Genomic DNA, 13,790 nt, shown 5'->3' with positions numbered 1-13,790 from the left:
AATAGAGGTGGTTAAATTTTCAGGGCAGGTTTGCAAGGGTGCATTTTAATGTAGCTGTTCGTTCAGGAGTCAAACTATATAAATTCTACAGGTGTAGGTGCTTGAAAAGGAAACTAGACCATAACGGCTTTCAAGTGTTCCTTGCTTCGGTAAATAGACCAAGTGTGAGCTTTGTCTGGACTAGGCTTTTTCTCTCTACAATTTCCCATTGTTGCTAATGTTGGTTCATTCCCAACAGTGGTAGAAGGAGTGCCATTGTAGACAGCACACATTTAAATACTGTTTTGTGTAGATTTGCGGTGACCAAGGTAACTTGCTGGAGACCTGCCTACCTCAACATTTCTACTGTAGTGAACTTGTATCCGGGAAAATGATTTGGGGGTGGAGTTGGACAGGACAAGTTCAGGTAGAAAGTGGCACATGAGGCACTTGCAGTTATTGAATGCTAATGTTTTATTTTACTTGGTAGCATGAAATTAGCACAATCCATTTATTTCTTTGAGGGTTTATTTCATTGAACACCTTTGTAAATATCAATGTCGCCTTATGTTTTCAGACATATAACCAAGTGCCTGAGTTAAAATGTCTCTTGACCAAAGGACTACTTTAAGGGAGATGACTGTACCGTACATATTTGAACTCCAGTGTATCTAGTAATGCTTCTTCATGAGTGAAGTCTGCCCACTGCTTTTCTTTTCCAGATTTGTACTATGGTGGAGAAGCTTTCTCTGTAGAGCAGCCACAGTCTTTTACTTGTCCGTATTGTGGAAAAATGGGTTATACGGAAACATCTCTTCAAGAACATGTTACTTCCGAGCATGCAGAAACATCAACAGAAGTGGTAAGGAGAATCAGTATTGCTCTAGAATTACGGTGAAAATATGAGAAATTAAAGCTCTATTCTGTCTTTCGTTTTAGTTTGTGTATGTGTTCTAAAAATGGTGTGGGTGTGTACATACACAGACACTTGAGAGATTAGAATGTTTGTCATATTTTAAAAACAATTGGAGTGAAGTGTTCTTGTAAGTGATTTTACTAAGCTACATATATGCAACATGATCAAGTCACCATTGCTGTTGGAGCCTTAACTGTTGCATTACCTGACTTTTATTTTAACCAGCCAGCTTTAATGTTGTATTAACATAGTTTTTTGTGTTTAATTTCTACATAGCTTATTTCTTTCTAAATATGAAAGGGCAGAGAAAAAGTCTTTTAAAAATAAAGTTTATATTTGTATTATTTTAGTTAAAGTTCTAAAGTTTAAGGAGAACTGGATAGTTGAGCAGTGAGCAACCTTTGCTGATGTTGTATTGGTTGGATACGGTTTTCTATCAGGCTTACATTATGCCACCTGTATCTTCACAATAGAAAAGATGAACTTAACTCTTGTAAAATGAAAGCTTAGAAATTGCTGAATATTGTACAATGCAGAAAAACTCAGGAGAGAGCCTAATATCATGGAATTTACTTTTTGTGCCCAGAATTTTCATTCCTAATGTTGACTGTCTTTTGGGAGGTGGGATGCAGGGGGTGTTCTTGATGCATATTATGGGACATTTAGAACCTGCCGCATGCTAATTGTCCCAACAGCACTTCTCTCAGCCCAGTCACCAAATCAGCACACTGTCCATATTCTGTAGACTCGAGTAACTGTATAGTTTTTATTCTGTGGAATTGGGAGGTGAGCAAGTATCATAAGCATAAATCCCAGTTCTGAACCTTAGCGTCCAAAATGTGGGTGCCTAGCATGAAACCTCCAAGCTTAATTACCAGCTTGGATCTGATATCGCTGCCACCAGACAGGAATTACAGCGCCTGCCTCACTCTGGTCTCCCCAAAATCTTCCCTGGGGGACCCCAGATTCAGATGCCCTGAGTCTTACCACAAAGGGAACATAACCCTTTCCCTTGTCTTCTCTTTACTTCCTCCCAGGCTTTCCCCTCGTGGTTATCTGGAAATTCTGTTACTGAAAACTCTTGAATTACAAACACGAGAGGACATTTACCTCCCCCCCTCCCGTTTTCCCCTCCCACCAATTCCCTAGTGAGCTGCAGGCTCACTCCCCTGAGTCCCCACTAGGAAAAAAACCAAATCCAACAGGTCTATAAAAAGAAAAGCTTTATATAAAAAGAAAGAAAAACACACAAACACTAGTCTCTGTATCAGGTTGAAATAAGGGTCAATTTCTTAAAAGAAAAAATGAATAAACAGCCTTATTCAAAAAGCTATCCAATTTAACATTCCAGCAAACTACACACAAATGTAAATACAAAAAAACATAAAAGTATTGTTTTTCTACACTTTGTACTCACAACTTGGAAACTGAGATTAGAAGCTGGAAGATAAAAGATCCTCTCATAGCCAGATGAGACAGACAAAAGACCCACACAAAGGGACACACACACAACATTCCCTCCCTGATGCTTTTAAAAATCCGGTTTCCTGAGTGGTCCTCGAGTTCAGGGTTTGGTTCCCTTTGCGTTAACCCTTTACAGGTAAAAGAAACAGTAATCCTAGCTATCTATATGACAGCAAGGGTTTCAATGATTTACTGCCTATTTTAAACTACTTTTCTCTTTTCAATGAATCTGCATTGTTTGTAAGATTACGTATATTGCTCATTCAGAAGCCGAATTTTTTAAAAAGTAAAAAAAAAACGGGAAGACAGAGAAATGGGGTTCGGCTTATGAACGGGTATAGAGAGAAGAGATGGGACACAGCCCCTCCCCCCAACAGAGGGAGCATGGGAGAGGCCTGCTCAGCCAGCAGAGCCAGAAGGGAATGAGGTAGAGGGCCAGAGTCTCTCCGTTTTGGCAACGCTGCTCTCTCCCAGCCTCTGAAGCAGCGCAGCTCCAGGGCCTGGCAGGCTGCAGCCGTGCCACTGAACCTGACCCCAGAGCAGGCTGTGGCCGAGCTGCCCGCCCGCCGGAGTACGCTGCAGCTGTGCCACACCCGTCCAGCCGGAACATGCTGCAGCCGCACTGCTGGTCTGACCCACCGGAGAGGCTGTGGCCGAACTGCCCAGCCTGTCGGAGGCAAGATTCAAGGCCAGTCAAGAGATCCTCCCCTGCCCTTCCCAGATAAGGTGGGAAGGGATGGGATGGGACCATTGGGTCCCGGTAGGGATGGGGTCATAGTGGGGGGTGGTCATACAGGGGTTATCCCCTGACCCCAGCTCTCTACCCCCCCCGCCCCCCCCCCCCAAATCCCCACCAGTTGCTGTCCTGGCCTGTCAGGGTAAGCAGCTGGTGCGCTCGGAAACTTTGTTTACTTAGATTTACCTCCATGCCTGCAGACAGTCAAGGTAAACAAACCATCTCGGCCCACCAGTGGCTTATTCTGATGGCCCGGGATCCAAAGTTTGCTGACCCCTGAGAGTCGGCTTATGAACGAGTCATAAAAATTTTCCATTTTTACTTATCCAACTTGCGGGGGGGGGGGGGGGAGGGTCAACTTATAAACGAACCGGCTTAAGATGGAGTATATAAAAAGTTGTTCCGTTAATACATATTAAAAGTTACCAGATACGTTCTCTGGTTGTTAAAATGGATAGCACAATTCCATAGAGCCATGGAAGGGACCTCAGTAGGTCATCTAGTCCAATCCCTACGCTCAAGGCAGGACTAAGTAATAACAAGACCGTTCCTGACAGGTATTTATCTAACCTGTTGTTCTTCTTTGAGTGGTTGTTCATGTCCATTCAAAGTAAGTAGGTGTGCGCACGCCGTGTGCACATCAGCCGGAAGATTTTCCCTTAGCAGCGTCCGTAGGGTCGGCCCGGGCGCCCCCTGGAGTGGTGCTGCCACGGCGCCCTATAAAGGGGCCCGCCGACCCTTCACCCCCTAAGTTCCTTCTTACCGCCAGTGACGGCTAGCTGGATCTTCTCTTGCGTAGCAAGTTGGCAGTGTCCTATCCTTACTATTTAGTCCGTGTATTCAGTCATATTATAGTTAGATCTTCGTATATAGTTTTTCGTAGTTGGGGGGTCCCCCCCAGAGTCGTCGTCGCTCGCTGGGGCATGCCCGGGTCCCCCGGGTTCAAACTCTGCAAGGACTGCGGGAAATTCATGCCCAAGAGTGACCCACACTCTGCGTGTTTGAGGTGCCTCAGAGAGAGTCACCAAAAGGACCAGTGCTCTATCTGTAGAGGCTTCCACCTGCAAACTCTGAAGGACAGGGCTCAAAGACTTAGAGTCCTCCTGATGGAGGCGGCCCTGCGACCACCCTCGGACCCAGAACTGGTCGAGGCAAGGCCCAGCACGTCGTCCTCGGTGCGGAGTGCACCAGCACCGACATCAGGACTTGGGGCACAGCCCAAGTCGTCGAAAACCTGGCACCGGACAGAGTCGGGTCATAGGAAATCGGCCTCAGTGCAACACCACTCACCTTCGCCGGTGCCCGCCAAGAGAGAGAAGCCGGTGAGGGATCGGTCACCCCACCAGGATCCAAGGCCGATGCCGTCCGTGGGTGTAAGCAGACGACTGGGCTACAGCCCTCCGCGGTTCCGTCGACTCCTGCAGCGCAGAAAGGGCGGTCAAGTTCAGACCAGCCTAACTCCCCGGACCTCAGCGGAGACATACGCCCCCTGTCGATGCCGGAGGCGTTCGAGGTGGCCTCAGACCTAATGGACCTCCTGGCACCGGCCTCCCCGCATGGTAGGGAGTTGTCTACTGTAATCTGTCCACCAGTACAGTCTAGAGGCAAGCTGGCCATGCTGTTGCCTCCCTCCCCACACTGCACTGTGAAGGTGGCACCGGACCAGAGAGGCTCCCCGCCGCCTCCTCACTGCTCTCCTTCGGCACGGGCGCTGCTCCCCCCGGGTCCTCAGACTCAGAGACCTCAGACTCAGAGGCAGACTCCTATCGCTCCAGCCGGTTGCGGAGCAGGAGATCGGTTTCGGGGGTGAGCCATCAACGTTACCCGCAGTGGCAGCAACAATGGCAGCCGCTCTCGCAGTGGCTGTTTTGGACTCCCTGTGCCTACCATCAGTCGGTAGGCCAGCCGTTTGGCTCTCGGTCACGGTAGGCTTCAGTGTTCTCGACGTCGGTGGCTCCAACGCAGCTGCCTCCCCCACCGTCGCCGGGCAGGGATGTGCCATTGTCAGGTTCAGCACCCCCTAACCGGGCAGCGACACCGGCAGCGGCTCCAGTTCGGGCTCCGCTGGCACCACATGATACACCAAGTGGCTCACTGGCGACCCCGGTACTGGCCGTGGTGCCGCATTTAGACTTGGAACCGGCACCGCAACCTCAATACCGTGTGCCGCAGGACCCCGAGGGGCTGCATGCACTGGAGGAAGGGCTGCTCCATGTGATCTCCTAGTCGGCCTCCCTGGACGAGTCAGTCTCGGGCACGGCTGTGGCACCGGCCCTAGAGGACACTTGAATCCTCCAACAATTGCTTCGGTGAGCAGTTCAAAGTCTCGCAATCCAAGCAGAGGAGACCGAGGTGGACGCGGACTCTGTAGTGGACATTCTGTCCCCCTCAGAGCCATCCAGGGTGGCCGTCCTGCTGATAAAGACTATAGCGGATACGTCCTGCACCCTATGGCAAACACCAGCCTCATTGGCCCTTACTGCCAAGAGGATGGAGCGGCGCTACTTCGTCCCCTCTAAAGGGCATGAACACCTGTACACCCACCCTCCCCTGACTCCCTGGTAGTAGACGCGGAGAACTAGTGGGAGCGTCAAGGGTTTCAGGGGTCGACACCGAAGAGCAGGGATGCAAAAAGACTTGCGCCCTGGGTAGAAAGGTGTACTCCACGGGGGGTCTCCAACTCCGCATTGCCAATCAACAGGCAATAGTAAGCTGATATGGCCACAACACCTGTTCGACCATGTCGAAGTTTGCGGAGCTCCTTCCCCAGGACTCGAGGTCAGAGTTTTCGGCCCTAGTAGAGGAGGGCAAACTGATCTCTCGAGCCTCCCTCCAGGCCGCCTTAGATGCAGCGGACTCAGCCTTGCGCACCCTGGCCAGGGGCCTGGTCATGCGGCAGGGAGCCTGGCTCCAGGTCTCTGACCTGCCCTGTGAGGTCCAGCAGACGATTGAAGACCTCCCCTTCGAAGGGCAGATGCTGCTTTCAGAGAAAACGGACCAATGTCTCTGTAGCTTAAAGGACTCGAGGGCTATGCTTCGCTCGCCAGGCTTGCATACCCCCGCAACTCAGCGCAGACAATTTAGGCCGCAGTCGGCCCCTTGGCCATACGAGCCACAGACTTGCCAGGAGCTGGGGCTCAGGCGGGGCAGAAATGGCAGGAGGCGTCACCAGCGCCACCCCTCCGGCCAGGAGTCTAGCCAATTCAGACCACCATCTGGGCCTAGACCTCCTATTTGATGGTACGGTCGAGGACGACCTACCGATAGAGACTCTGGATCCTTCCACCCTTACCTTTGGGTCACATCTGTCCCACTTCTGCTGTGTCTGGTCCCGAATTACGTTGGACAAATGGGTGCTCCGCACGGTAGAGAGGGGATATTTTATCCAGTTCTCCTCCCTTCCGCCCCACCAAGATCCTTCCCCCTCCCTCTTTAGGGACCCTTCTCACGAGCAACTTCTAATTCAAGAAGTGAAGTCCCTCACAGAGACATGGGCGGTGAAGGAAGTCCCGCGGGAGCTCAGGGGCAAAGGCTTCTACTCCCAGTATTTCCTAATACTGAAGGCAAAAGGGGGTCTGAGACACATCCTAGATTTGCGGCGGCTGAACAAGTTTGTGCAAAAACTCAAGTTCTGCATGGTCTCCCTGTCCTTGGTCATCCCCTCCCTGGATCCAGGAGATTGGTATGCCACCCTCGACTTAAAGGATGCCTATTTCCACATAGCCATAATTCCACAGCACCGTCAGTACCTCGGATTCGTCGTGGCCAACGTTCATCTGCAGTTCACGGTGCTTCCGTTCGGCCTGTCAGCTGCTCCCAGGGTCTTCACGAAGTGCATGGCGGTAGTGGCGGCCTTCCTGCGCAGGCGGGGCATGCAGGTATTCCCCTTCCTGGACGACTGACTCATAAAGGGCCACTCCAAGGAGCAGATAGAGACCCAGATGTTGTTCATGAGGCGGCCCTTTCTCGACCTTGGCCGCCTCCTAAACGAAGCCAAATCCACCCTGTCTCCGATGCAACAAATAGAGTTTGTAGGAGCAGTTCTGGACTCCACCCATTCCAAAGCATACCTGCCGAAGTCCAGGTTCTGTGCAATTTCCGAGCTCATCCTCGGACTGCACCGCGCCCCGGTTACCACAGCACGAGTTTGTCTCTGGCTGTTGGGCCACATGGCGGCGTGCACCTATGTGGTGGTCCATGCCAGACTCCGGCTTCGCCTGCTGCAGTCTTGGTTGACGACAGTTTATTGCCTGGTCAGGGACCCCCTAGACTCAGTGGTGTCCATTCCCCACTTGGTGCTGAGCTCGCTACGGTGGTGGCTTGACCTGTGGGAAGTCTGTATGGGTGTCCGCTTTGCTGCCCCGAAACCCTCCCTCTCCCTGGTGACTGATGCCTCGGATCAAGGCTGGGGAGCTCACCTGGGATGCCTCAAGACGCAGGGTTTGTGGTCGCCGGAGGACCTCGAGTTGCATATCAGTGTCGGGGAGCTGAGAGCGGTCTGCCTGGTGTGTTTGACCTTCCGGTCTCACCTGGCCTGCAGGTGCATTTGTCCTTTCGGACAACACGGCGGCAGTTTTTTATGTCAACAAACAGTGGGGTGCATGCTCCTCTCCCCTCTGCAGGGAAGCCCTCGTGCTGTGGGATTTCTGCGTTCACAATGCCACTCGCCTGACGGCGTTCTATCTTCTGGGGGAGCAGAACAGTTTGGCGGACACCCTCAGCCATTCATTCCAGGGTCACGAGTGGTCCCTCCGATGGGATGTGGTGCGCTCAATTTTCCAGCGCTGGGGCTTTCCCCGGTTAGACCTGTTTGTTTCAAGGGACAACAGGAAGTGCCAACGGTTTTGCTCCCTCCTGGGCCGCAGTCGGGGGTCTCTGTCGGACGCCTTCCTACAGACATGGGAGGACAGTCTGCTCTATGCCTTCCCTCCGATCCCCCGATACACAGGGTGCCTTTAAAGATTCGCAGGGATCACGCCAGGGTAATCCTGATAGCTCTGGCGTGGCCACGCCAGCATTGGTACACGTCATTCCTGCACACGTCAGTTCAGGTGCCCCTGACGCTGCCCCTACTCCCAGACCTGATCACGCAGGACTGGGGCTCCCTCCACCATCTGAACCTCGAGTCCCTTCACATCACAGCCTGGATGCTGCATGGCTGAACCCGGTGGAGTTGCAGTGCTTCCAGCAGGTCAGGCAGGTGCTGCTAGGTAGCAGGAAACCGTCCACCAGGGCCACCTACCTGGCTAAATGGAAGCGCTTCTCCATATGGTTGGGTCAGTGGGGTCACGACCCTCTGGGAGTACCAATTCCCGCTGTCCTTGCCTATTTGCTTCACCTAAGACAACTGGGCCTCTCCCTTTCCTCCATTCGCATTCACTTGGCGGCCATATCCGTTTTTCATCAGGGAGAGGGGGGTGCCTCAGTGTTTGCGAACCCGCTAGTTGAGCGTTTCCTCAAAGGTATGGACAGGCCCTTTCCGCATGTGTGTCAGCCGACACCTGCTTGGGACTTAAATCTGGTCCCCTCTGTCCTCTCAGGGCCTCCCTTTGAGCCTCTGGCTTCGTGCTCCCTGCTGTACCTATCGTATAAGACCGCTTTCCTGGTGGCGATCACCTTGGCCCGACGGGTGTTGGAGCTTCGAGCGTTAACGTCAGAGTCCCCATACACAGTCTTCTACAAGGACAAGGTTCAACTTTGACCTCATCCGGCTTTCCTACCAAGGTCGTTTCGCAGTTCCACATGGGCCAAGATATTTTTCCCAGTGTTTTATCCAAAACCAGACACCTCCAGCAAAGAGCAGAGGCTACGCTCCCTGGATGTCCGCAGGGCCTTGGCTTTTTACATAGAGCGTACTAAGCTGTTCAGATGCTCGACCCAGCTCTTTGTCGCAGTGGCAGAAAGGATGAAGGGGCTCCCGTTCTCCTCTCAGCAAATCTCTTCGTGGATTGCGACCTGCATCCAGGAATGCTACTGCATAGCTAAGACCCCTGTCCCTCCGGTTATGGCCCACTCTACTAGGGCGCAGGCCTCCTCTGCGACTTTCCTGGCTCAGGTTCCGGCTCAGGAGATTTGTAGAGCGGCCATGTGGTCCTCCATCCACACGTTCTTGTCTCACTATGCCATCACGCACCAGGCGAGGGATGATGCAGCCTTCGGGCGTGCAGTTCTCCAGTCAACAGTGATCTCCGACCCCACCTCCTAACGTTAGGCTTGTGAGTCACCTACTTTGAATGGACATGAGCAACCACTCGAAGAAGAAAAAACGGTTACCCGCCTTTTAGTAACTGTTGTTCTTCGAGATGTGTTGTTCATGTCCATTCCAACACCCACCCTCCTGCCCCTCTGTCGGAGTGCCGGCAAGAAGGAACTGAGGGGGTGGAGGTTCGGCGGGCCCCTTTATAGGGCGCCGTGGTGGTGCCACTCCAGGGGGCGCCCAGGCTGACCCTACGGAGGCTGCTAAGGGAAAAATCTTCCGGCTGGCGTGCACGCAGCGCGCACACACCTACTTACTTTGAATGGACATGAAGAACAGCAGTTACTAAAAGTGGGTAACCATTTTTTTTTCCAGTGTCAAGTCAGTATGGCACATTTTGGATTTCTGACTCCAGAATCATCTAGGGCATCCTTTCTTTTCTGAAAGTCCAGACATTACCAGAAAAAGGTTATACCACCTAATGACTGCTCTTGAGATTGCTATATATATGCACAGTCTTAAAGTGCTTCATTCTTACAAAGATAGGGTTAATGGTAGCCCACTACACTGTTTTTAAAAAAAAAAAACAAAAAAACAAAAAAACCCAGAGTCTCAAAGCCCAGGTCACCTGACTCAGACTCATGCTGTGGGACCGAAAATAGCAGTGTAGATGTTTCTGTGCAAGCTGGAGCCCAGACTCAGACCCACCCTTGATGTTGGTTTTCAGAGCCAAGACTTCAGCCGAAGCGGGAACATCTACACTGCTAATTTTAGCCCTGTATGTGAGTCATGTGAGCTGAAGTCAGTTGACCTGGGCTCTGAGACTTGCTGCTGAGGTTGCATGGGGCTGGGTCTTTTTGTTTGTTTATTTTCCAGTGTAGATGTAGCCAGTGTGGCCTTCCCATCAAGGAAGGGTGGCTGGATCCTGCTGAGGAACTTTGGATTTGACTATCACTTGTTCAGTGGTCCATAAAATTAAAATGCTATGGTATATTGGACCTGTAAGGTGGGTTTTGCTTTTTCTCTATTATTGATCACTTGATTTCCTGGTGATTTCAATAGTAGTAATCTGTTCACAGCAGCTGGGGCTGTTCTGTACTACAGAGTTAAGTCAGCTTAATTACATTGCTCAGGACTGTGAAGCTCTGGTGTATACACTGCTAGGTCAAGGGAAGAATTCTATGATCAACCTAGCTACCTCTCAGAGAGGTGGATTTACTACTAACTGCTGCAACTGGGCCAGTCTAGCATTTCTAGCGTAGGCCTACCCTGTGGTATTCAACTCCGCGTTATACAATAGAGTTGTAGATGTTAACTGTCTCTGAAACTTTTTCTGAACGTGGGAAATACCCCTCTTTACTATGTCTAGGAATGCTTGGATCTGTGCAAGAAGAGTTTGCAATCTGTCTTTGATGCCTTAAATGCTTTGTTGTGATGGTCTGACACTAATGACTATACACCTCAGCTATTTAGGAACTGTTGCGCTCTAGATTACTTTAGTCTTAGAAAAGTCCACCGCTCTTCACTACGTGATTTTAAACAAAAATGCCTACTAGAAATGCCTGCACAGTTCTTAAGCTATTCTAGATTAAGTTCTCTCTGGAATCAAACAGTTCAAGAAATCTTCCCCAGCTTCATGTATGGATGCTTTTTATGTTTCAGGAGTATGTGGGACATTGAGTGAATGTATATGTTGCTCAGTTTTATCTTTGTTTGCTATTGGTTGATATAAAAATATGAAAGCTTGAAACAGATTACATCAGACCTAATGTGTGATAGAGAAATGACTCTCATAATTTTAGATTTCCTCCTCTCTTCTGACTCCTTTATTTTATTTTATTTTTTTTTCACATTTCAAAGATGAGTGTAACACATTTGACCTTTGGTGGATTTGAGAGTTAGAATGAGGGTGTTGATTCTGTTTAGACCTAGACACTGGTATCAAGTGCAGGTGCACATCACTTTCTTCTTCCTGCGCCTCCTCTTTTAGGTAATTTCAGGTTTAGCTTTAACTGATACATTTAAATAAAGTGATTGCAATAAAACCCCTAAATGTGGATGCGTTTTTGTCATTGGTGTGGTGATGTAATTCTGATTCATGCCACTTGATGTCAGTGAAACTTTGCAGATACAGACTATTGTGTGATTCTGAGTTTCTCCAGTTGTCACATTTGGGGCTGCAGCCATGTTTAAAAATGTCTTTTTTTTTTTCATTGGCACTTGAGGCCAAAGTTCGTAATATTGAGCACCTGCCTCTCTGTTGATTTTAGTGGGAGTTGTGGTTCTCCACCTGTCTGAAAAGGGAACCCTTATTCTTTATTTGCAGATCAGTCTCCAGTATTTTTATATCCATATCTTTGTTCCTAGCTTGTGGTGACAAAGGATATTTTCATCCACAGTACTTTACTCATAGCACCAGTGCACATTTGCATGATGTGTTAGTAAAGAGCTGAATTTAGCATTGGTTATAAAGTCTCTTCATTGTAGGTACTTATAAAATTGTTTGTTTCAATATTGTAGTATTGCTGCAGTTGAGCAGAGAATATGAGCACATGACTGAGGAGAAAGACATTCAGGTTTATATGGCTTTATGAGCCCATGTTTTGAAACAGTTATCCTTGCTTAGATACTGACATTAAGCAAGTACTTACAGTAGCAGTGGTAATCAAAATATGCTTGTGTATATATAAAAGCTTTCTGACTTTCAGCCCGATTTGCAGGGCTAATTGAATTGTTTTTACCTGTATCTGGTCATTCTTCTTTTGGGCAGTAGTTTAAAGAAATCAGTTCAACAGAATAAATCTGATCCTGTTCAAACATTGCCATGTTAACATGTATGACTGGCTAGAATTGAAGTTTTTGCCTTTCCTTATATGTAGTGATTGCATAGTTGGAAGCTTCCAGTTCAGAAGGGTAACACCGCCCCCAGTTTCCTTGGACATTTGTAGTATTGTAATAATTGGTGGTGTTACCCCTTGATATTAAACTTGGTAGTGAGGCTGGCTGGAAAACAAGAGTTCTGTTTCAAGAAAAATGTTCAGCGTTTCAGAATTTGTTTTCATTCCAATGTGGAATAAAGCGAACATCTTTCAAGTTGTTTCCTGCCCCCCACCCCGCCCCCCCCAAAAAAAGAAGACCCACCTGCCCCAACTGGAATAGCCAATAGTCAGAGTGCTCACCAGGGATGTGAAAGACCTAGGTTCAAGTCCCCTTCTCTGCCTGATTCAGACCAGGGACATGAACCTGGATCTCTCACAGCCCAGGTGAGCCCCCAAAGCACCAGGCTATTAGCTATTCTGGGCTCTCTCACCAAAAATTCCATCCTGGATCTTCCCAACAAGACCTTTGTCAAAATGTGATGCATTTTGATGAATCAGCATGTTCTGAGCCTTTCTTCGCCCCCACCCCCAAATTATTGAAAAATTCTTGACCTGCTCTGCTTATGTGCTCATTATACTTGAAAAATATATGGTAGTATCTTTGTTATATATTTTCAAACTTTAGACTGCGCAGCTTCCTCAAAATACGGAACAGATTTCATACCTGTGGTACAAAGTTTTGGTGAGAAGTTAAATCTATTAGTGGTTGCCAGTTTTAATTTCTTCAATAGATGAAGAGAATCGAAGGGCAGTGGTCAAGAATTGAATGACTAGTGCATATTCTAAAGGGCAGTCTTGCTTGGACCCTCTTTCCAAGTTCAAAGGACTCTGACTGGTACGTTAACCATTATTGTTGCTGTTGGATTTTCATAAAATAGACAGTTCCATGTGTAGAGACAAGTTCCGACCGGAGCTGAAGGGTTGCACGTAACCTGATTAATTAGGTTGTTCATGGTGTGAAACTTATCCCTTGGTAGATAAGCTCTCACCGTAACTGAATCTAGGGTGGCCCCTATGAAGTCTGTTGTCTGTATCAGAGTGAGGACAGACTTTTCCAAGTTCACTCTTATTCCTAGGGAAGAAAGTAGTTGAAGCACTGATGAGGTCAGCTTGTAGGCTTCCAGGTGTGTCGTGGCAACAAGAAGCCAGTCATCAAGGTAGGGGAAAACAGTAAAGCCGTTCCATCTGAAATGAGCTGTTGCTACCAGAAAGACTTTGGTAAAGGCTCTGGGTACAGTAGCGAGGCTAAGTGGATGCGCCTTGCATTGAAAGTGGGTGAGGCCCATCACAGAGCTGAGAAAATGTCCTTCTTCTAAAAATCAAAGTCCTACAAAAAGTGGAAACTAGATCAAATTACAATGGATGACTATAAACAAACAACACAAGTATGTAGGGACAAAATTAGAAAGGCCAAGGCTCAAAATGAGATCAAACTAGCTAGAGACATAAAGGGTAGCAAGTAAACATTCTATGAACCATAGAATATCAGGGTTGGAAGGGACCTCAGGAGGTCATCTAGTCCAACCCCCTGCTCAAAGCAGGACCAATTCCCAACTAAATCATCCCAGTCAGGGCTTTGTCAAGCCTGACCTTAAAAACCTCTAAGGAAGGAGATTCCAC

General features: G+C 48.8%; 1 protein-coding gene across 1 annotated transcript in view; it reads left to right on the top strand.

Annotated features, from left to right (window-relative positions):
* Positions 1 to 13,790, top strand: part of KCMF1 (potassium channel modulatory factor 1) — a 74,368-nt gene that overhangs the window by 33,921 nt on the left and 26,657 nt on the right. The window contains exon 4 of the mRNA XM_075067507.1: positions 702 to 841. Coding sequence (XP_074923608.1) covers positions 702 to 841 — 140 coding nt within the window. The remainder of the gene's footprint in view (positions 1 to 701; positions 842 to 13,790) is intronic.

This window comes from Chelonoidis abingdonii, chromosome 6 (genome assembly GCF_003597395.2).
Source record: "Chelonoidis abingdonii isolate Lonesome George chromosome 6, CheloAbing_2.0, whole genome shotgun sequence".
NCBI lineage: Eukaryota > Metazoa > Chordata > Testudines > Testudinidae > Chelonoidis > Chelonoidis abingdonii.
The sequence above is the reverse complement of the archived record's forward strand: the minus strand, read 5'-3'. Positions and strand labels throughout refer to the sequence as shown.